This window comes from Suricata suricatta, chromosome 13, assembly GCF_006229205.1.
Source record: "Suricata suricatta isolate VVHF042 chromosome 13, meerkat_22Aug2017_6uvM2_HiC, whole genome shotgun sequence".
In the NCBI taxonomy this organism is placed as follows: domain Eukaryota; kingdom Metazoa; phylum Chordata; class Mammalia; order Carnivora; family Herpestidae; genus Suricata; species Suricata suricatta.
The window spans coordinates 28,708,993-28,733,796 of record NC_043712.1 but is presented as its reverse complement, the minus strand read 5'-3'; the positions used below and the strand labels follow the sequence as shown (position 1 = coordinate 28,733,796).

Genomic DNA, 24,804 nt, shown 5'->3' with positions numbered 1-24,804 from the left:
TCTAAGTATTAACTTATGCAAAAAATAGTTGTTAATCATGTATTTTCTTCCAGGCAGCAGATAAGAAGCCGATCTCTCTTGACACTTCCTAAATAAGAGACATCAGCTTAAAGAAAGGAAATTTTGAGGGTCACAGAGAGGCCACTTGTTAAATTTCCTTAATCCCTGTAGACTATAATCAGGCAGTTACCTAAATGGAGCTGAGGTATCTTTAGATTTTAAACCTAGAGCTACTGATGATTCACAAATGTATAAGAATCTGTGAAGTTTGTTTGCATCCGTCATTATATAAAGCAGAAAAATACTTCAGTTTCAACTCACTGATAATCCCTCCACATTTAAATGTTCATATTTAATGTGGAAATTAAGAGGTTACTTCAAGAGTTAAGTCAAAATCTACCCTCAAATCCACAGATGCCTTTAGAAACACACAAACTGTGGCAGACAGTGAACTGAGCACATGATAAAAATCTCTAATAACTTATCAATGCATAGAAATATTAAACAAATATATTTTAATGAACACATAGTCATGCTTGAAACCAAAGAAACTTTTTATAATCCAGGTATGTCTTAAATGAAGACATAAAGATGGCTATCAAACACATGAAAACATGTTCAACCTCACTTCTCATCAGAGGAACACAAATCAAAACCACATAAGCTATTGCCTCACACCAGTCATAATGGCTAAAATTAAAAAAAAAAAAAACACAAGAAACAAGTGTTGGCAAGGATGTAGAGAAAAAGGAACAGTCATGCATAGTTGATAGCAATGCAAACTGGTGCACCCACTGTGGATAACAGTATAAAAATAGAATTACCATATGACCCAGTAATCCCAATGCTGGGTATTTACCCAATGAACATGAAAACCACTAATTCCAAAAGATACATGCATCCATTTTTATCAACGAATTATTTACAAAAGGCGAAGTATGAAAGCAATCCAAGTGTCCAACGATGATGAATAGATAAAAAAGATTTAAAATACACACACATGCTTGCGCTTGTGCGCGCGCGCGCGCGCGCGCGCGCGCACACACACACACACACACACACACACACACACAAACACACACACGGTGGAATATTAGCTATAAAAAAGGCACTTAACCAACTGCCTGTATGTAATGTTCTTAATCCTTGGTTATATCTTGGTCTGATACCTACATTGTACAATGTTAATATAGTCATTCCAACTTCTAGTTATTATTTCTTTTTTAATTTTTTTAATGTTTATTTTTTTTTGAGACAGTGGGTTAGCACGAGCAGGGGAGGGGCAGAAAGAGATGCTGAAAGAGAGACCCCCCCAAGCAGGCTCTGCACTGATGCAGAGCTTGATCTTGCAAACAGGGAGATCATGACCTAAACCAAAATCAAGAGGTAGGGTAGACGCTTACCTGACTGAACCATCCAGGAGCCCTTTCTAATTATTATTTCAATGTGTTATATATATTTCTCTTTTTCTTTTAATACATCTATGGCTTACATAATTTTTTATGAAAAGTTTTCTACAATTCTTATTTTTCTCCTTTGGTAGATTATGTGTTGTTGTTGTTTCCCCTAGATATGCTTTTTCACCAGTGTTCCTAATCATTAATAATCAGGAAACACAATTTAAAACAGTGATATACAAGCATATACCTTCAAAGCAGCTAAAATTAAAATAATTCATACAAACCACTGTTGAGAGGATGTGGAACAGGAGGTCTCATATACTGCCAGGGATACAGACACTTTGGAAAATTATTTGGCATCGTCTAAAGTTGAGCATCAATAAACCCCACCATCAAATACTTTTATAAATGTTATATGTCAACATAAATATATGATCATGTATGCCAAAATTCGTATGAAAAAATTATCCATAACAAAATAATTAAAGATAGTTAAAAGTTAGATGTAAAATAATCAAATTTAGAATATATAAATAATGTTATATACATATAATGCTGTAATACACAAATAATTACACTTACAGGAAAATTATGAACAAGCCACAAATATATGCAACTTATATAAATGAAGATAAAAGTATATATTGAAAGAAGCCACAATAAAGAAAATACATATTACATACTATCATACAGATTTCAAAAACAGACACATTAATAGCATAATAGTTGTTATAATAGTTATAATAGTTATAATAGTTATAATAGTTATAACAGTTATAACAGTGGTGGTCACCTTTGGGGACAGCATAAGTTTAACAAACTGAATAGATCATAGGTTACCAGTAATAATCTACTTGTAACTGAGATCATTGTTAAAAACTTTGTTCATTTTACAATATCTTATCATGCTGATCACTTAAGATTTTAGTTACATCTAAACATAAAAAAACCTTTAGATATTTACACAATTTTGTGGTTTTCACAATGATACAAGTGACTATGCTATACAAAATAAATTGTATTTAATAATTTAATTTTTACATTTATATACCCTTGTTAGGTGTCCTAAATCTTTTAGGCAACACAGAGAGAAATAAATAAGTTGAGGATACATGGATGGATACATAAATAAGTTAATAAACAACTCATATACACCTCTATATATGCATACATACATAATTATGTGAACCTTTGAACATATCACAAGCTTGAAGAATCTGTCTATATCTTATGAGCAAAATTATATAACCATACTATTAAGTTGGTAATCCATGATAGAATAGCATCTTAGGAAATAATTTTAAATATCAAGGAGCAACTGTTCCTACTTCATACTGTATTATTATGAGAAAAAAGGAGTTAATATACACAAATTATTTCATAATCTATAAAGCAATTAAAATATATATTAATCCTTTTATATTTTTATTTTACACATATATAGTTGTTAAGTACAATATTTATATTTGAGGACATACTAGGCTGAATGGCCTTTTAAAAAACAACAACAAAATGCTTGTATATAAACAGTGCTGCTGGACAGACATTGGCAAAATCTTAGGACATAAAAATAACATATAGGAGGCTGGTAAGTTTCTCATAAGACTCAAATAAAGTAAGTCTTTAGTCTAATTTTAGTTTTATGGTAGGCAGAATTCGAAGAATGACTCCCAAATGACCTTTCATTTTGAGCATGGCATTCACTCTTGTGCATATGAAGAGAGATTATCCCTAGGGTTATGCTACGTGATGAGGGACGGATGACCTTCAGAGATATCTACAGGGGCCTAATGTACCCAATAAGCTGTTTAGAAGACAAAATTTTCCTCATCTGGTAGCAGTGGACGAAGGGAGAAAAAGAACACAGATATGAACGAGGAGGACTTGAAACACTGCTGGTTTGAAGAGAGAGGGGCCATCTGAGAAGGAATGTAGGCAGCTTCTAGGAGCAAATAGTGGCTGACAGCGATAACTCACAAGAAAACACAGACATCAGAACCAGCCCCTGGAACTGAATTCTGCCAGCTGGAATGTTGCTTGCAAATAGATTCTTTCTCAGAGCCTCCAGATAAGAGACTAGTCAACATATTGGGTTTAGCCTATAAGACACTGAGCAGAGGAACCAATTGAATTTTCCTGAGGCTTCTGAACTACAGAATTATGAGATTATAAGTTTTTTAATGTTCATTCTTTAAGATGGGAGTTGGGGGACAGTGAGAGAGAGGGAGACACAGAATCTGAAGCAGGCTCCAGGCTCTAAACTGTCAGATCAGAGCCCCACACAGGGCTCAACTCATGAACTGTGAGATCATGAACTAAGGCCAAGTCGGAAGCTTAGTCAATCAAATGGGCCACTCGAGTGGCCCCAGAATTATGAGATTATAAATGTGTTTTGTACTGTAACACTAAGTTTGTGATAACTTTTATACAGCAATAGAAAAATTAATGCAAGCTTATAATGGAAAGATCATTAGCTCTCTGAGATCTTAAAAGATCACGCACAGCTAAAATGACAGTGATTAATTCAAAAGCTTATGGTACAGCAGGCAAGCATCGTTGGCTGCCCAGTCATGATCTGAACCTTACTATATCCTGACAGAAGAAATGCACTGGGTGTATATACTTTCATAAACCACGTACTTATTATAAAATCTTAATAAAATATTGTGGATTTAGAAATCATGCTTTGCTAATCATCACTTTGCAAGAAAACGACAGCATTAATAGTGTTAACTTAGTGGATGATGAAGAAATTAAATCAGAGAAACCTGAATTACTAAATATTGTTATGGAGAAGCACCTGCATGACTCAGTCAGTTAAATGTCCGACTTCGGCTCAGGTCATGATCTCATGGTTCTTGGGTTTGAGCCTGTGTATGACTGTGCTGATAGCTTGGAGCCTGGAGCCTGCTTTGGATTCTGTGTCTCCTTCTATCTTTGCCCCTCCCTTGCTTGATTACTCTCTCTCAAAAATAAACATTAAAAAAATTAATCTTGTTCTGGAAACCTACTACCTCAACCACTCTAGAACTTACCATGGTTTGAGGCATAAGAAAAACTTTCATTGAGTTAAAACCACTGAGAGTTTTGTAGTTGATCTCCTACAGTAGATGAAGTTTAATGAAACTACTCCTTAAGGGAAAAAAAAAACCCATCAGCTGAAATTCCCTAAAAGGAGCTAGATAAAGGTAGCATGTTCAAACACTACTCCTATTTGTATTCATCTGTTAGTGGGGGTGGGGTGGTGGTATAGTAAAAATGGCTTACTCAGATCTATCAGTAACTTGATAATAAAAAAAAATTTTTTTTTGGTCTATTTATTTTGAGAGAAGGAGAGGAAGAGGTAGGAAGAGGTAGAGAGAAAGAATCCCAAGCAGGCTCCACACTGCCAGTGCAGAGACCAAGGCTCATGAACTGTGAAATCATGACAGGAGACAAAATCAAAAGTTAGATGCTTAACAGACTGGGCTCCTGAGGTGCCCCTAAGTTGATAATTTTAATAAACATCTAGCCTTCTTTAAAATCTTGTTATCTATGAGCAATTCATGTGTTTAAGATGGGAAAAGGTAAAAGGCACAAAGTTATGCAAAGAATTTAACAAAAGACATATGAATATCAGGAAGTTGGGATTACAATTATTTTAACAGATACTAGATTCATCTTTTCTGTCATATTAGTCAATAAAATGTACATGAAAAATTGAAATAAAAATTTTAGTAAGACATAAAACCAACTGTTTTTTTTCAAACCACCATGTGTAGTCTCACAATAATAATGAAATAAAGAAAACAAAAATCTTAGACTGAATATTAGAGATCATAATATACATGTCAATGTGATTGCTCTTGTTTTCCCCCTTAACTCCCAGTGCTCTTGGCCCCTTTATGATGTCATATCTCAACATCACTATTTTGAACTCACAGTGCTTACTTAAGTCCTGGCAAATCATAGGTGGGGGAAATGTCTGTACCAAGATTGTAAGTCCTCTTGTCAAATTTTATGTTTTAAAATAACTGAAATGCTCTAGTTAGCTTTATATTTATCTCTAGTGTAAAGAGATGCCCATATTATTCATTATAAACAAGAGAGTATGTGTTTAGCAGACACATACATTCTTAAGCAACATCATAGGCTGTTTTGATCCAAGACTTAACTAGTTCATTAATTTCAGTGAAATATATGCATAGTTTTGGATAAGTATTTTTGAATGTAATCGTTAACTTCATTTTTTATCATACTGCATTTTGTAACATACAGAATAAAATAATTCTTGGTTCTCATTCAGGGAATTATCACCTTGTTGGAGCCCATTTGGAAATCTATGGGAATGGTTTTGTTTGTTTTGTTTTAAACTTTATTTTTGAGAGAGAGATTGCATGAGCAAGGGAGGGGCACTGTAGAGGGGAGAGAGAGAATCCCAAGCAGGCTCCTCACTGCCAGCACAGAGCTTGACGTGGGGTTCAAACTCATGAACTGTGTGACCTGAGCTGAAATCAAGGGTCAGTTGCCCAACGACTAAGCCACCCAGGCTCTCCTTGTTTTTGTTTTCTTTAATGTCACAGTGACTGAGGAGTCTACTGACTTTTAGGGGGCATGGATCAAGGATGCTAATCCTTTGGTAATAAGTGGGGCATCCCAACAGAAAGAAGACCAAATACTAACTGTATCCCCCTTGATAAATACTGAGTATGCAAAAATACTTTGCAATGAAAGGCAGATTATCCAGACATGGGAAGTTTGGGGATAGTAGTTTCCTTATGCTTAATTTATGTTGTGTTACAACAAGGTAATAGAAGAAGACCCTTCAGTTATGTAAGCCTTTTAACTACCATAGGCTTGGAATAATGGTCAAGGTATGGAACTATGAAATAGAAAGGAGAGTGTAACTGGTTTTTCTTTTGGTCAGTACTTTTGAAGGAAAGATAAAATAGAACTCTTGAAAATAAACAAGATAGGTTTCAAAGTCACTAGTGCTTACTACATATAATGCAATCATGACTTCAAATGACTACCATCAGTAAAAGAGTTCAATGTATTTGTAATAATTAAAGGCTGGGGGACTTGCTGAGGGTTACATAGCAATCTGTACTTTGACACATAACATGACAATTACACTGTATAATAATTACTTTAAAATGTTGAAGCACAATAAAATATTGATGTCATTACTATTATCATGAGCACTGTAGAGCTTCCAGAGAACTTCACACAAAGATTGCTAAAAACTTATTTTTGGTTTTATGACTATTTTTTATGTTGTTTGCAGGTATAATCCTAAAACTCTCATGTATCATATTAGGAAAGTATGGTTACATTCATCATCTAATGACCTCATTTTTAGCTAATCCTTAATAAAAAATTCACCCCCCCCACTCCCGGCCCCCCCGCAAAAAAAAAAAAAAAGATACACACAACTGTGATAAAAATATCTCAGATACTGAGAATGTCCTCTAGGGCAAGGTATTAATAAGTTGAGAAACACTCTAGAAAATGTTAGAAAAAGACAGCAAATTTCACCATACTACACCTAGAGCCATCCTTCACCAAGACAATAACCATGTGGCAGTTGAGCCTTGCCTTAAAAAAGAGACCTCTAGAGCAAATACAGTCCCTGAAAAACTTCCTGCCAAGTACTTTATGGCCTTATTTGTCATATAATTATGCAGATTACAAAAGTTAAAAGTCAGCTGCAGGATATCTTGTGATCCATAGAATGATTTCAAATTAAAATTCAAATTAAACTAAAGGAGATATCACATACTGAAAGTCTTTATTCTTTGAATTAGTTACATATTTTAAAGATATACCAGAGATACAGTTAAAGGCAAGAATACAAGCAGGTTTATTGTAAACTAAGGTTAAAATTTTTCAGACTAAAAAGAAAAACAATCTCACAAATGAAGTTAAATGTTTACTTCTTTAAAAGAAAAAAAAAGTAGTACACAACCTATTTCCAGTGGTAATATAAAAATAGATTTTTGTCGTAAAAAATAAAGTTCCACATGTCTCCTACTTTGGGATTTCAGTTTTTTACTTAGGAAAACCCAAACCCAGCTTCCCTTTCTAAGTCGTGAATACACATTCCACAATACTAACGATGGGTAACTTCTTTACTTAAAGTGCACACGTATGTGGAATCTAAAGCAAAATGCAGAATCAGACCTATAAATACAGAGAACAAACTGATGGTTGTCAGAGGATTGTGGGGATGGGCAAAATGGATGAAGGAGATAGCTTCAGCTCATGGCTATTTTGGGGTCCTATAAACTCTTCCCGGTGAAAATGAGAGAGAACTAGATTTATTACTAGGGTTATTACTAACCCTAACCTAACCAACCTTAAGAAACATAGGAATTTTCAACATCACCATTAGGTTACATTTTGTCACTTTTCATTCAATCCACTCTGACTCTCCCCCACAAAGGGCTGTTAAATTACCATAGAGAGGCTTGCCTATGCTTGAAATTCATACCAATTATATCACACAATATATACTTTTGTGTTTCTGGATTTTTTCTTTCAGTATAATTTCTTTTTGACTCATTCATGCTGCATATATCAGCATTAGTTCCTTTACATGCAAGCAGTATTACATTACATGAATATACCATTCCACACTTAGTTTTCCCATTCTCCTGTTGATGGATATTTGAGTTACTTTAGTTTTGGGTTACTATGAATAAAGCTGCTATAGACATTTTGTCCAAGTCTTTCTGGAACTTATCCTGGGGAAGCTATGGTGGAAATGCTGAATCATACTTATGACATGTGTATGTTTAGCTTTATTTTACAAATATCAAGTGGTATTCCAAAGTAGTTGTACCATTTTATACCTCCACCAATGCTGAACATGTCAGATGCTCTACACTGTTGCTGTTTATGTCATTAACTTTTAATTTTAGTTGTTCTGGTAAGTATAAAGGACATCTCTGAATCAGAATACTACATATTATATACATACAAACAAATAAAAATATAGGTTTATACATCATATTCACACACACATACACATATATATATATATATACACAAAATTTTCCTCAAAAATTCCTGAGAAAAATTTTTCTTGTTTATTTTTTTTAAAGTTTTTAATGTTTATTTTTGAGAGAGAGAGAGAGACAGAATGCAGGTGGGAGAGATGCAGAGAGAGAAGGAGACACCGAATCCAAAGCAGGCTCCAGGTTCTGAGCTGTCAGCACAGAGCCCGATAATCTCACAGACTGTGAGATCATGACCTGAGCCAAATTGGATGCTTAACTGACTGAGCCACCCAGGCACCCCTTTTAATGTTTATTTTTGAGAGAGAGAGAGAGAGAGAGAGAGAGAGAGCCAGTGAGCCAGAGGGAGCATGAGCAGGGGAGAGGCAGAGAGAATGGGGACAGAGGATCTCAAGTGGGCTATATGCTGAGTAGAGAGCCTGAGGCAAGGCTTGAACTTGTGAACTATGAGATCATGACCTGAGCCAAAGGCAGACACTTAGCCCACCCAGCTACCCAAACGCCCCTTAGTTTTCTTGTAGATATTTCAATAAATTTACCTCTAAATAGTTTTCTTATGTTATTGCAAATTATACTGTTTTCTTAAATTTATATTTTCTAATTTTTCTAGTTATAAAAATATAATTTTTTATTTTTTAAATTTTATTTAAACCTAAGTTTGTTAACACATAGTGCAATAATGGTTTCAGGAGAATAATTTAGTGATTCATCACTTACATATAACACCTGGTGCTAATCCCAACAAGTGCCCTCTTAATTCCCATCACTCATTTTGGCCATCCCCCTACCCATCAGCCCTCCAGTAATCTTCTTTGTTTTTTGTATTTAAGGGTCTCTTATGGTTTGCTTCTGTTTTTTCCTTATTTTTCCTTCTCTTCCGCTATGTTCATCTGTTCTGTTTCTTAAATTCCACATATGAGTGAAATCATATGGCATTTTTCTTTCTCTGACATTTTTTGCTTAGCCGAATACATTCTAGTTCCATCCACATTGTTACAAATGACAAGATTTCATAATTTACATAATGAGAGCCTGTATCATATAATCTTATTACATTTACTTAACAGCTCTAATTATTTTTATTAAGTTTATTTATTTTTATTTACTTTCATTATTTAAAAATATTTTTAAACATTTATTTATTTTTGAGAGACACAGACAGAGTACCAGCAGGGAAGGGGCAGAATGAGAGGGAGACACAGAATCTGAAGCAGGCTCCAGGCTCTGAGCCTTCAGTGCAAAGTCTGATGCAGGGCTTGAACTCAGGAACTGTTAAATCCGACCTGAACTGAAACCAAGAATCAACCAAAAGTGAGATGTTTAGCTGACTAAGCCACCCAGGTGCCCCTCCCTAAATAGTTCTTCTTATAAATGTTACTCTGTGAACAAAGACAATTCTACTTCTTCCTTTTCAATCTTAATGTTTTCTTGTCTTATGGGACAAAATAGACTGGATTTCAAGGTTGATTAGAAAAAGTGAGCATCTTTGCCTTATTTCTGGCTTCTAGAGGAAAGGTAGTCAATATTCCACAATTAAGTGTGATTTTAGATATGAGTATTGTCTGGAGACATTTTATTCATTTGAAGAAAGTGTCTTCTATCTCTCTAAGTTTTAAATTATAAATATAATTTTTTTCAAAAATTCTTCTGCAGGGTGCCTGGAAGCTCAGTTGGTTAAGCATCTGAATCACAAGAACTCTATGTGCCCTACCCACTGTGCTCTCTCTTTCTCTCTGCCCTATACCACTCATGCTCTCTTTCTCTTTCTCTCAAAAATAATAAACATTAAAAAATTCTTCTATATATCTTGAAATTATTAGATAAATTTTCTTATGTGTTATTTCAAGTGACTGGCTGGGTTGATTTATACATGTCAAACCAATCTTATATTCAGAAAATAAATTTCAAAGACCATGATGTATTTGTCATTTTATATATTGGGCAGTACGACTGGCTAACAAATTGTTAAGGAATTTTTGTGTTTGTGTTAAGGCAAGATATTGGTCTATATACTCATTTCTCATAATGTCTTAAAGAACTTTTAGTGTCAAGGTCATTTATATTGGTGTCAAAAATGAGTTGAAACATCTTTCCCATTCCTCTTGTGTCTCAAAACCTTGTGTAGAGTTAGTATTTTTCCTAAATATTTTAAAATCAGAGTTTAGGTCTGTGCTTTCCTTTCTTGAAAGGCTTTTGATAATGGATTCAATTTACTTATTATGATGCCATTCACATATATTATTTAATCATGTGTCTGTTTTGGTAAATTAGTTTTACAAGAAGCTCATCTATATCACTTAAGGTGCTGAACTTTTTGCCATAAAATTGTAAATAATATTCCCCTTTATCCTTTAAAATCTATATAGTTAAAAACTTGCATTAATCCTGATTTTGGAATTTTTTTTCTCCTTGTTTTATCAGTGTTTCTAGGAGTTAATCAATTTTAGTTATTTTTCAAAAAATTTTTGGATTTTTTAATTTGCTCTAATTTTGTGTTCACTTTGTTTCTGGCTTACAGCTTTATTATTTATTCCCTCTAACTTTGAATTTAGCTTCATATTTTTCTAATTTTATTTATTTATTTTTCATATTTTCCTAATTTTAAGGCAGAGATTTAAAGCATTGTTTTAAACTTTTTTCTAATACCAAGCATTAAAACCATAAATTCTCCTTTGTGAACTGTTGTCCACAATTGTTGATACTATGTTATTGTTAGTTGCTTCTTTTTGTAAGTATCCATTGTGGCTTCTGTTTGACCATAGGTTATTTAGAAGAATGATTTTTTTTTTTAAATTGTGTATTTTCTATATAATGATTTTGAAATCCAATTCAATTGCTGGGTGATTAAAGAATATACCCTAGAAATTGTACAAGGAATTAGTGGATCATTCCTTCGTACAATTTTTTTAATTGCAAATTTAATAATACCGTTCCATGAACCTGAAATATTTCCTCTTTCAGAGTATTTAAAACACAGATGTTTATAACAGTGGCTGAACATCAAAGTTTCTTCAGCAATGTATACATGTTCATTGGCGAGGTTCACAACTAGTGATTCAGATGGGCTAGATCCAAACCTAGAGGTTCAGAGATGGTGGAGCAAGTGATTTTAATGCATGTCCTCAGTTAGAAAGAAAAACCACCACCACCACCAAAACCCAGTATGTGAATGGAGCTACAGAGTATTAGGCTAAGTGAAATGAGTCAGTCAGAGAGAACAAATACCATATGATTTCACTCATATTTCACAATTTAAGAAACAAATGAACAAATTTTAAAGAGAAAGAGGTAAACCAAGAAACCGAATCTTAACGGCAGAGGACAAACTGAAGGTTACCAGCAGAGAGATAGGTGGCGGGGGAGGTTAAATACATGATGCAAGTAACAGAGTGCCTTGTGATGAGCACTGAGTGATACATGGAAGTGTGGAAGCACTATATTGTATCCACTGAATTAATAGTACACTGTGTGTTAACTGGAATTTAAATAAAAGCTTAAAAACACTAGATCAGGTAACTTATTGGTTAATATGTCCTAAGTTGTATTCAATTAAAATCATTTAAATTTTTAAAGAGTGACAAAAATGTGCCAAGTTTCATACTGGGAAATAGCGCCTAAATAAAGATATCAAGATACTTATTTTAATGTACTTTATTCTTCAATTTGAGTATAGGTGACATGCAATGTTATATAAATTTCAGGTGTACACAGTTTTTAGACTTCTCTACATATAATGTTATGCTCGTCCCAAGTGTAGCTACCATCTGTCACCATTCAACATTATTACAGTACCACTGCCTATATTCTGTATACTGTGCCTTTTATTCTCTTTTATTTTAGTGACTTAGTCATCCCATAACTGGAAGCCTGTATTTCCCACTCCCCTTCACCCATTTTGCTCTCCTCTGCAAACCATCAGTTTGTTCTATTATTGGATCTGGTTCTGCTTTCTGTTTATTCACTTTTTTTGTTTGTTTCGTTTTTTAGATTCTACGATGTACTTTACTCTTAATATTTATATAATGTCAAAATAAGTAAGATCCTGTGTATATGTGCCTGTGTGTGTGTGTGTGTGTGCGCGCGTGCCCAAAACTCACACATGATCAACGATGGCTTTTTTTTTTTTTTTGGTAATGCAATAGATGTTGTAAAATAACATTTTTATATTAGATATTAATGTAAACCTGCAATACAAAGAAATAAAAGTTAGATAATAAAATTCCCCTTTGTGGGAACAAACATGCTTATATGGTACTAAAACAAATGGAAAGCTTTAAGTGAAATACATTTGCAACATAGTTTTATTTCACAGATAATCCTAAAGAACAAAAATTAAAAAAATAACAATCCATTTCTATACTTATGGTGCAGAGGCACATATTCACAGACATACAACTATATCATTGAATGATCAGATTTGCTTCTTAGAATATTTTGAGCTGATTTTGCTTTTAAAATGATATATTTGCTAAAATTCAATTGCAAGAGAGTTTGGAGCATGAGATAGAGAAAAATAACTCAACTTTGATGTCACAATTTTTAAAAGTTTATATCTCAGATATGACAATTTGGTAATTTTAAACTGTTTTTATCTACTTTGTTTTAGTTATGTTAGAGTTTCTGCAAAAGACATCCATTTACTCATCTCTATTTGTACTAGGATGAAGTAATCTTACATAATAGTAGAGATCTGAGAATGCAAAATATTTCTCTAGTTGTTAAGTTCTTACACATAATAATGATCATTAAATAGACTGATTATATGTAAATTAATTAAAAACTTTCCTTCTTATTTTAATAGCCAAAAAGTAAATTTTGGAACATATGATAATTACATTCCAGGTAAGAAAGATTATTTATTTTTGAAAAATTAACTTAGACAAACAACTCACCAATGCCCAGAATGACATTTACTACATTCCTTCTAGACTATATCTCCCTCACAGTCCAAAAACTCAACAATCTGATGTTGTAGGACTTTGTATATCAAATGATTTTCCCTCATATATTGAGCTTAAATATGCCTTTAATTCTGTATATTTTCTCACTGATCCTGTTTTCACTCCTGAAAAGTATATTTTTTCTTACAGAAAGTACTACTGCACATGTTTAAATGTAGTGAAAAATCTCTCACTAGTTTCATTTGTACCCTAAATGTCTCTAAACATTCTCCTAGAGTTTCCAGGTGACTTTACCTTTACAGTCACAATTCTGTAAAAACTCTTAAGTATTTTTCATTAATATGTCGCTTATATTTTTTCAAATATTTATTTAAATTTGAGTTGGTTAACTTATAGTGTAATATTGGTTTCAGGAGTAGAATGTAGTAATTTATCACTTATTTATAATACCCAGTGCTAGTCAAAACAAATGTCCTCATTAATACCCATCACCCAATAACAACAATGCTGTTATTATGTGTATAACATTTACTTATGTAGCTTGGAAAATGATTACTAACTAAAGGAGTCTTAAACATTAGCATTTGATTTGATCATATATTTATTAAATATTTTATAACAAGAACTGTGTTAAGTACTTCGGAGACTACAGAAGTAGTTATCATATTTTCTGATCTCGGTAAAATTTATTCTAACCAGAAGAATCTAATGCAAGAATCTAGACTTGGAGAGACAGATAGATTATAAGAAAGCAGTGAAGATGTTTCTTTGCATTTATATCACAGACTATATTAGTTTTACACTGACTACCTGTAAAACTGATCAAAATAGAGAAGTAAATTTTTATTTTCATATATAGATAGCAGGGAATTCCAAATATTAATAAACGAAGGCATTTTTTATTCATGAAATCTATTATCTTATTGCCGTTTTAGTTCTGATGAAATTCTACTTACTCTAAAACGTTTGTTTAATGTTTTCTTATTTTAGTCAGTGAATTAAGCAAAAAGTCATGGAATCAGCAACACTTTGCCCTGGTATTTCCCAAACCACCACGGCCAGGGAAAAAAAGAAGATCAAAACCATCCCAACTACGAGACAATACAGTTCCTGTGAGCATTGGAAAGATCATATTATCTTACTAGTGATAAACTTATGAAATCATGTATAGTTATATGTGTTACAGATCAGCACTGTCCAATGGGATTTCTGTGATGATGGAAATATTTTGTGTCTTTGCATTCCAATTTAGCTATAGAACATTCATTTTAAGAGGCTAGTGCAACTGAGGAATTGAATTTTACATCTGAATTCAATTCAATTCATTTCACTTGTGGCTTAAATACCATATTGGACAGCACACTTAAAGGTAATTCAAATTCTACCTACTATTTGAAGAAAGTAGATATATTTTATTTGTATTTCACTGTATAAATATTGCCTCCTTATTTCGTATTAACTATTTCTTTCATAAAACCACACTATAGAAAATATGTGTTCAAGAAGCACAAAAATCTGGGGATCCTAATGCTGCAGTTAATATGAGCATTCAGAAAATATTCCCTAACTAGAGAAACTCCCTCATTAGAATCATGAGGGTATATTATACCTTGATGAACTTTTAATACTTCTTCACTGTAGAATTCGGGATTCTAAATATTGGAAGATAAATATTTCTTAATGTGTCTGGAGTCATCAGGGGATGAGAAATGCTAAAAAAAATTCACAAGATAAATGTATCATCAACTCTTGTTTGTTTTAAGGAGTGTTTTCAATCAGTACCGATCCTAGCTTATTTTGTCATCTCACTCACTCTTTGCTTTTCCTTTCTTTCTTTATTCAATTTATTTTTCCATTATTTGTTAACATTACTTGCAAAGCTTGCTTTTATTTTTTTTTTTTGCAGTTAAGAATTTGTAAATAGTTGGTTAGGATTTGAAAACAAAACATACCATTCTACACAAATTTACTTGCACTTAATGTCACAGCTTTCATTATTGTAGTTTCCTAACTGAAAGATATCAATTTACATTTTGCCAAGTAGTAGGAGTTTTAGGCTTTTGCTTTTAACCACACATAGCATTCCAAATTCCAGAGACCCTGAATGTGATAATAGAGACCAGGATATGGCTGAACATGAAACTATTAGATACTAGAGAATACTTTCTGAGATAGCCTAGGAATGGAAAGTGGGCAGAATATTCTAAGAATTCTCCAGAACACTGAAAGGGGGAAAAAGCCTCCCTCATTGTGAAGTGAAATTCTGATATGGCATTAGTCAGTGGAGGTCTCTACCAATTTTAACATAATATCTTGAGGGAATTATTAAGATCCTCTAAAGTGAAATAAGGCCCACAATGAGACATGACTATCAATTAGTCCAAAGAAGAATGAAATTGGAAAAGTAAAATAAACTATTACATCTACAATTTATCCACTTATCAAAATATAAAATATTTTAATAGTTGAAGTTAAAATGCATTTGATATCAGGTAATAAAGGCTGTGTAATTCACACACAAATTGTTCATCATTATTCTAACCAATGTTTCAGAAATACGATGAAGAGAAATTAAAAGCAAGTCCTAAACGACCATTATGGATGCACAGTTCTTTAATGAGAATTTCTGAGAGACCATCTGTTTATTTAGCTGCCAGGATGCGGCCTCCACCTAAATCAACCCATCCCCCCAAGAAGGATGCTAAAGTAGCACATGTACACAAACCTGTATCTCCAGCAATAAGTAAGAAAGACGAAGAACACAAGAAGGCACACATGAAAGACAAGTCAGAATCAGAAACAGAATCCACAGTTTCAAAGGAGCCAAAAATAACTATAAAGGAGCCAAAGAAAGATAAGGATACAGAAACAGGAACTAAGGGTGAAAAAGATGTTGCAAAAACAGATGCCAAAAAAGAGAAGAAAGGTACAAAGAAGGCTGAGGAGTCAGGTACATCTATAGATTCTGAAGAGGGAAAGAAAGCTGCAAAAAAAGATACCAAAAAAGAGATGAAAGATTCAAAGAAGGGTAAAGAGTCAGGTATAGAATCTGAAGATGAAAAGAAAGATGCCAAGAAAGAGGTCAAGAAAGAAAGGAAAGATTCAAAGAAGATCAAGGAGTCCTCAGCTACAGAATCTGAAGGTGAAAAGAAAGATGCCAAGAAAGGGGTCAAGAACGATAAGAAAGATTCAAAGGATAAGAGGTCAGGTACAGAATCTGAAGGTGAAAAAAAGAATTCAAAGCAAGATGACAAAAAAGATAAGAAAGAATCAAAGAAGATCAAAGGATCAAGTGTAGAATCTGAAGATGAAAAGAAGGGCACCAAGAAGGATGAGAAAAAGGATTCAAAGAAACCAGGAGAGAAAGGTGATGAATCAAAAACCGAGAAAGAATCCAAGAAAGATGCAAAGACAAAGGAAAGTAAAAAAGATAAGAAAGATGAAAAGAAGCCCAGTGGGACAGATATTGAATCAAAGGATGACACCAAGAAAGACACCAAGAAGAATGCCAAGAAAGATGCAAAGAAAGATACTGACACAGAATCTCCTGATTCAAAGAAGGAAGCAAAGGATGCAAAGAAGGAAGCAAAGGATGCAAAGAAGGAAGCAAAGGATGCAAAGAAGGAAGCGAAGGATGCAAAGAAGGAAGCGAAGGATGCAAAGAAGGATGCAAAGAAGGATGCAAAGCAAGGCAAGTAGGCCTTGGAAAATAATTCAAAAGAATGTTTGATAAAACAATTTTAGTAATCCTATGAGTGGCCTGAGGCCTCAATGAATACAATAATTTTTAAAATGGGGTGAAGAAGAAGACAAAGAAAGACTCATGAAATCATCATAAAAATATAAGGAACATAAGAAAAAATAAAAGATGATTCATTGAAGGACTTGGAGGATACTTATGCTAAGTTTGGGGATATAAAGGATTCAATGAAAGATCCCTAGAAAGGGTTCAAAGAAGAATATTCACATCAGGATGTAGAAGTTAATGACATCGAATCTGTGGATTCAAAACAAAACCAAGACTTCAAAAAAATAAATCCAAGGAGGTAGACATTCAATCTCTTGAATCAAACAGTCTGAAGCTGCATCCACAGATTTAAATAAAGAACTAAAGGAGTATCAGAGGAAGTAAGAAAAATTTTCAGAAAGTATACTTTCACAAATTACAAGTAACATTCTTCAAAAAAAAAAAATAAGAAACAAAGGATGGAGGAAAGGAAGAGAGAAAGAAGGAGTGCTTCCTTGTGAACCTATACCACCATCCCTGAAGTGTAAACAGCCACAGCCAGGTTGATGGATGTTAAATTCCACTTCTAAGTCAGCACAAACACACTTGGTAAGTTAGTTTTGTTTTTTAAAGCCAAATTTGATTAAATAATAATTGAGTCAATTTAAAGTTTGAACTGAAATATACCATTCTTATAAAAACATCTGTGTCATCTGCTGAGTATTTTACTGGAATTTGGTAGAATTTAGTAGAATTTACTTTGGGCTTTTTCATTTTAAAAATTACTGATGAATATGGTGAGAATTACAATGAACACTTTAAAAGCATCAACAAAAAGGTTAAGTAGAATTATTTATCATGAGAGAGGAGACTGGTTTGTGATATATGGAAACTTTAAAATTACTTATCAGGAGCTTTTTTTTTTCTTTAAACAGAATGCAGTAGCCCACTACTCTTCATTTAAGACACAAAAATCAAAATTTTCCAAATTACCAACGTAAGTAAATTTATTTTTTTATTTTATTTATCTTATTTTCTGGGGTGTGTGGGGAAGAAGCAAAGGGAGAGGGAGAGAGGGCTCCATGCTCAGCACAGAGCCCAACATGGGGCTCAACCCCACAATCATGAGATAAGGACCCACGTTGAAATCAAGAGTCAGACACTCAACCAACTAGGCCACCCAGGTGCACCACCAACATAAGTAAATTTAAACAAGGCATATTAAAGAGATGCATGATAAATTGCTAATACTTACCAAAACCAAATAATCCAGAATTCAACAGAGTCTAACAGACTAAAAGCACTTACATATTATTTAGATGGGAAAACAATTACCTTTGTATTTTTATAACTATGTTAAACTCTCTTGTGATCCATAAGTCCTATTAATATGATGAAAAATAAAAAAGCAATATAAAGCACAATGCAAAAGTCTTTGAATGCCCAATTAGTAGAAATTAAATTTCTTCAACATTCTCTCTCAGATAAACTCAACATTGTTGCACAACTTGCTAAATGATTTTTTTCTCACTTTTATCCATCCCAATATAAATTCTGAATGCAAAATAAAGCTTCCCCTTGATACTCCTATTCCACATACTTTCAAGAGCTAGCTTTCTCTGAACAGAAGTATAATTATGTTGCCTGCTCTATAAACACTGGCTCCTGTTTCCCCACATCAACCACTCAAGTATTCATGGCTATTGTAATTTATGGTCTTCCAGGCTGCTCTACCTATCTTGCAGGTCTGACCTAGCTGTAATGACAAGGAGTCAAATCCTGCCCTACTATTCTCCTCTCTTCCAGGAAAATCATTTTTCCTCTCTCTGCTCATAGTAAAATACTATATTCAGATTTTCAAAATTTTCTGAAAATGTTAGCATCTCTCTGAGAATTTAAGGAATCATTTAAAATTTCCTAGGGGAGACTGGGTGGCTCAGGTGGTTAAGCCTCCAACTTTGGCTCACGTCATGATCTCCTGGTTCATGAGCTTGAGCCCCACCATTGGGCCCTGTGTGACAGTTGAGAGCTCAGAGGCTGGAGCGTGCTTTGAATTCTCTCTCTCTCTCTGTCTCTCTCTCTGCCACTCCTCCCCCACTTGTGCTTTGCCTCTCTCTCTCTCAAAAATAAACTAACGTTAAAATGTTTTATTGAATCCCCTAGTCTTTAAAAAGTAAAGCCCTTAGATTATTAACACTGTATTCAAAAGTTAAGTTTTAGGTTAAAATTTAATGATTAGTATAAGAATAATTGAGCTCTTATCTTTACCATTCTAGTGAAATGCATGAAGGTCCCCCAAGTACCTCCTGGATTTCCAGCTGCAATGTCTTTTTATCTTAGCCATTATTTTCTGTCTACATATTTGTCTACATTTATTCCACCCATTTCCATGGTTTTATAAGTCATTCTTACTCTGTTGAATCCTTCATTTTATTTTTTTAAGTTTATTTATTCGAGAGAGAGAGAGAGAGAGAGAGAGAGAGAGAGAGAGTGAGTGACTGGGGTTGGGGCAGAGAGAGGGGGAGAAAGATAATCCCAAGCAGGCTCTTCACTGTCAGCAGAGAACCTGATGAACAGCTCCAACTCATGTGAGATCATGACCTGAGACGGAAATTAAGACTCAAATGCTTAAATCGACTGAACCACCCAGGTGCCCCAAATCCTTAGTTTTAAATCTAGTACTGACCTTTCCATTTATTACCAAAATAATGTGTTTAAATATTAAGTTAAAGCATATACTTGACTGTCTTCTAGACATCTCAAAATTAACATGTCCCAAAGAGAACTCAATACCCCTCCACCCAAACCTGTTTCCCCAGGTTTTCACCAACCCGGTGAATGATGAGTTTTGACTCAATCAAAAATTGGTGAGTCATTCATAATTATTTTTGTTCACCATGCTTATCTATTATTAAGTCCTGCCTGGCTACCACCAATAATTAAATTGGTCTACTTCACTCCATTTCTATCACTTCTACATTAGAAGTCCAATAAGCCATTATATTTCACTTGGAAATCCTAAAGCTCTCTAAATACAGGTAAAAACACCTCCTTCAACTCTCATAACCACTAAAAATCCCATTCTCAACATAGAAATCATCATGTTCCTCCATTATTCTAAATCTTCCAGTATATTGTTGTCACATTTAGCATAAGCTTTTCTTTTGCTCTAGCTTATAAAGCCTTTAATGATCTGGCTTCTGACTACTCATCTGCCTTCATGTGGTTGCAAAACTGTATACCATGCTCTTGTCACACTGGATTTCTTTCTATATTTAACTATACAGATCATTACACTTTCAAGGCTTCACACTGTTTCTCTGCCTATAATATAATTATAGAACTTCACATTGCTGACTCCAAATTATTTATACTTAGCTTAAACTTTACCTTTTCAAATACTTATAGTACGTTTTACTTTTAAAGCATTTTTAAGTTCACAGATATATTGATGATAAGGGGCAGAGATTTCCCAGATATGCACCTATACATGCATATCTTTCTCCATTTATCAACATTCGCCACCAGGATAGTATATTTGTTACAAATGATAAGCCTGCATTGTGCGCACACACATGCGCGCGCGCACACACACACACACACACACACACACACACGAAAGGTATTATATTATATATGGTATATATTATATATGGTATATATTTTATTGTAATATATATTATACATAATGTAGATATATACATATAATTATAATTCTGCAATTTATTTAGCTCAAAAGGATATGGATATGGCCTAATCTAATTTGACAAGGCTCCTCTCAATGTAACTTTACTCCATTTCAAAGGGTATTGTTTTTTAAGTTTATTATTTTGAGAGAGAAGAGAAAGAGCACACAAGTAGGAGAGGAGCAGAGAGAGATGGAGAGAGAGAGAATATCAAGCAGGCTCTGCATAGTCAGCGTGGAGCCTGAGGTGGAACTCTAACTCACCAACTGTGAGATTACCATCGGAGGAGAAGTCAGACACTTAACTGACTGCACCACCCAGGTACCCCACTTTACTCCATTTCTAATGGTTAGCGCAAGGTGGAAGTTGTGTTACCCAGTTTAGGACTCTCCTTCCTATTTATAGACTGGCATTAGTAGACTTTTTAAAAAATGTCCCTCTACATAAGAGAAATTAATATTTTATCCACTCTAAAATCCAGGAGGAAAGTACACATAGTCTTTTTGAGTCTTTATATGTAGCTCTTATTTCTGACCTGAGTTACCTAATTCTTCCATCAGGACTAACTAGGATCACCTTTAAATGACTTCATTCATCAGCTTATACCTTGACCTATGGCAGAGGATATTGATCTTTCCCCAAAGCTGCGTTCTGTAACTCAAATGTGGGTTATGAGTTGTTAGAAATATATGGAAATAATTAAAGAAAATAATATATTGCTACTCTTATGAAATATAGAGTTTGGGCCATTAAAATAAAAATATAATAAAACAATATAAATATCCTATCAATGAGAATTATACATGTCTCTAAGAAGTGTCCAGTTTTCTTACTTTTAGTTATTTGCTAACTCTGTCACACATAACAAGGAACAGGAGAGACATCTGGTTGTCAACTATAGGGTGCTTCTCTAACCCTCCCCAGGCTCCTTAGTCCCAAAGCCAAAAGTGGAGGTGAAACAAAATAGGAAACCAACTTGAAGGCAAAGATCCGTGTACAGGACAACCTTCTACTCGATAATCCTGCCATATGTTTACCTTCTCAATTTAGCCTTTTAATCACATATTTTGTATAAAGAAGATAGTTTTCCTCTTTTACTGATTAATTTTCCTTTGAGCAAAACTCAGAGCCATAAAAGTGAAATACAAATGTTAAAGAATTGCTAGCTGTGTAGACTCGTTGTTCAGTGACTATATGATTAATTCACTGCAAAGGCTTGGACTGATGACTAAAGATTTTCAAATGTGACTAGAACCACAGAAGAAATATCATTTAAAAGAAAAGAAATATCATAAAACAAAAACAAATCTTTATTTAGAAATGTATATGACCTGAAAGAAATAAGTCAAACTTCTGGCCTCCTTATGTGAAAAAATTAAGTAGTTTAATAGGTCATTAATTAGTTATGTCTGATTTTATGAAATTCTATAAATATTCCACATCATGACTTATTACTTGCAATGGTATGGTTATTTGCAAGGTGCTTTTGGTTTGAATTATTGTTCTCCTCTGTGTGTGTATGTCTGTGTGTGTCTATGTAATATTGTCAGTAACAAGTAAGAAAAACTGTTAAAAGTGAGTGCCATGAAAGATGAAATGACTGATGAATCTGAATACTTTTTAAGAACTCTGTTTGAGGTAGGGGGAACAAACATCATATTATATCCAATTTTCTAAAATTGTAGGCAAATTTAGATATTTTCAATCTAATTCTAATAAAACCACTATCAACAATAACTTTAAACACATAAATAGGAAATAAATACAAACGTTAGTCACCATTTGTTTTGCACTCAAAACAGTATTTTCTGCCTGTGTTTCATAGAACTAAAAGTACCACTTCTCTGTTTTATAGATGGGAGTAGTTCAAGCCATGTCCTAGACTTTTAAGATATTACTCCAATTGAAAAAAATCGACTTGGGGTGCCTGGGTGGCTCAGTCGGTTAAACCTCTGACTTCAGCTCAGGTCATGATCTTATGTTTGTGGGTTCGAGCCCTGCATCAGGCTCTGTGCTGACAGCTCAGAGCCTGGAGCCTGCTTTAGATTCTGTGTCTCCCTCTCTCTCTGACCCTCCCCCTCTCATGCTCTGTCTCTCTCTGTATCAAAACTAAATAAAACATTAAAAATTTTAAAAAATCGACTTATTACCTGTATGACAATCCACATTACAGCATGAGTAGACATCTGGAGATTAATATGACTTCATGCCATTTGTTATCTCCTTTCAATCACTAGTATTCATAAGCTTCAAAGAGTCACACTTTATCCTTCCATGTCCTCAGTGATATCCACATTGTAGTATACATATTAGCTCTTTAAGAAATGTAGCTGTAAAACTAATTAAAAACATTTTCTCCCATTCCACAAATTGCCTTTCGCTTTGTTGATTGTTTTCTTTGCTGTGAAGATATCTTTTGAAGTAGTAGCACTTTATGACACCAAAGTCATAAAGATTTTCCCCTAAATTTTATTCTAGGTATAAGTTTTAGGTTTTGCATTTTTAGACTTTCATTTTAAACTATTTACATAAGAGTGTAAGATAAGGTAATTGCTTATTTTCATTCTTTTGTATGTAAATGGTTTTTTTCTAACACCATTTGTTGAAAAGACCATCTTTTCCGCAGTGTGTACTCTTGGCACCCTTATCAAAGCTCAGCTGGCCATTATGTTAGGATTTATTTCTAGGCTCTCTATTCCATTCCGCTTATCTATATGTCTGGTCTTATGTAAGTACCATACTATTTTAATTACTGTAGCTTTGTAATATATTTTGAAATCAGAATGTGGATTCTTTCAGCTTTGTTCTTTTTTTTATCAAAATGGTTCTGGCTACTTGGGGTCTTTTATGGTTACATATATAATTGTTATTTTTTTTGTTGTAGTAAACAATGCTATTGAGATTTTGATAGGGATTGCACTGAATCTGGAAACTATACTGTGCAGTACAGACATTTTAACAACATTAAGCCTCCCAATCCACGAACATAGAATGATTTCCATTTGTTTCTAATTTCTTTCATCAATGTTTTATAGTTTCAGTACACATAATCTTTTACCTCCTTGGTTAAGTTTATTTTTAAATATTTTATTTTTCAATGCTATTGTAAATAGATTTTCTTTATTTACTTTTTCAGATAGTTTGTTATTAGAGAAACACAACTATTTTTTATTGAAATATAATGTACAATGTTACACACTTTACAGCATATTTCAGTTGCACAACATATTGATTCTACAATTCTACACACAACTCAGTGCTCACTGTGATAAGTGTAGTTACTATCACCAAACATTATAATATTATTGACCAAATCCCCTATGCTGTACTTTTCATCTTCACGACTACTTATTTTATAAGTCGTATCATTCTCTTTATGTATTTCTCACTCATCTTCCTACAAACTGTCCGTTGGGCGACCATAGTTCTGTATTCAACAATGTCTCTGTGATATAAATATTTCATATAAATTTCACTTATATGTGAAATCTAAAAAAAAAAAACGAACTAAGAAGCAAAGAAACAAAGTAACACAACTCTCGTATGTTGATTTCATATCTCACAAATAACTGAATTTGTCCATTAGATGCTTTTTCCTTTTTGACTTTACAATAAGAGTATAATGTATTTGTTATTATTTGTTAATTGTGTGGCATATATCCTATATATAAGATGTATAATAACCATATGTATAAAACATACATTTTCCCCCAGAGAGACACTTGGGAAAGATAGCAACAAATCACTCTGTGGGCCTCACTCTCACATAGGGGAGGGGGTATTCGTTTTGTTTTTACTCTTAGAGAAGACAATTATCTCTTTTTATTGAGAAATATCCGATCTCTGCCTATTGGCCCTTTGTTGTTTTCTACAGTGTCAAAACAGCTTGGCTTAAGGGCTACTACAAGGAAAAGAAGGTAGTAATTACCTATTTTCTTTGCAATCAAAAGTGGCTTTTAATGGTGAATATAGTTGACCCTTGAAACACAGTTTGAACTGTGGGTCCATTACATGCCTATTTTTAAAAGCACAGTTCTGTAAATATATTTTCTCTTCCTTATGTTTTTCATAATATTTTTTCTCTAGCTTACT

At 33.6% G+C, this 24,804-nt stretch overlaps 1 protein-coding gene across 9 annotated transcripts in view; it reads left to right on the top strand.

Annotated features, from left to right (window-relative positions):
• Window positions 1-5,334: 5,334 nt before the first annotated feature.
• Window positions 5,335-24,804, top strand: part of CYLC2 (cylicin 2) — a 40,685-nt gene continuing 21,215 nt past the window's right edge. For 5 of the 9 annotated variants that reach the window (XM_029920767.1, XM_029920769.1, XM_029920771.1 and 2 more), the window contains exons 1-5: window positions 5,335-5,377; window positions 13,200-13,240; window positions 14,290-14,411; window positions 15,853-17,635; window positions 17,962-18,023. In XM_029920767.1, coding sequence (XP_029776627.1) covers window positions 5,361-5,377; window positions 13,200-13,240; window positions 14,290-14,411; window positions 15,853-16,998 — 1,326 coding nt within the window. In that variant the 5' untranslated portion in view covers window positions 5,335-5,360 and the 3' untranslated portion in view covers window positions 16,999-17,635; window positions 17,962-18,023. Of the gene's footprint in view, window positions 5,378-13,199; window positions 13,241-14,289; window positions 14,412-15,852; window positions 17,636-17,961; window positions 18,024-20,993; window positions 21,034-24,804 lie in introns of those variants that run through there. The other 4 variants (XM_029920770.1, XM_029920768.1, XR_003902051.1 and 1 more) reach the window with 3 other exon arrangements.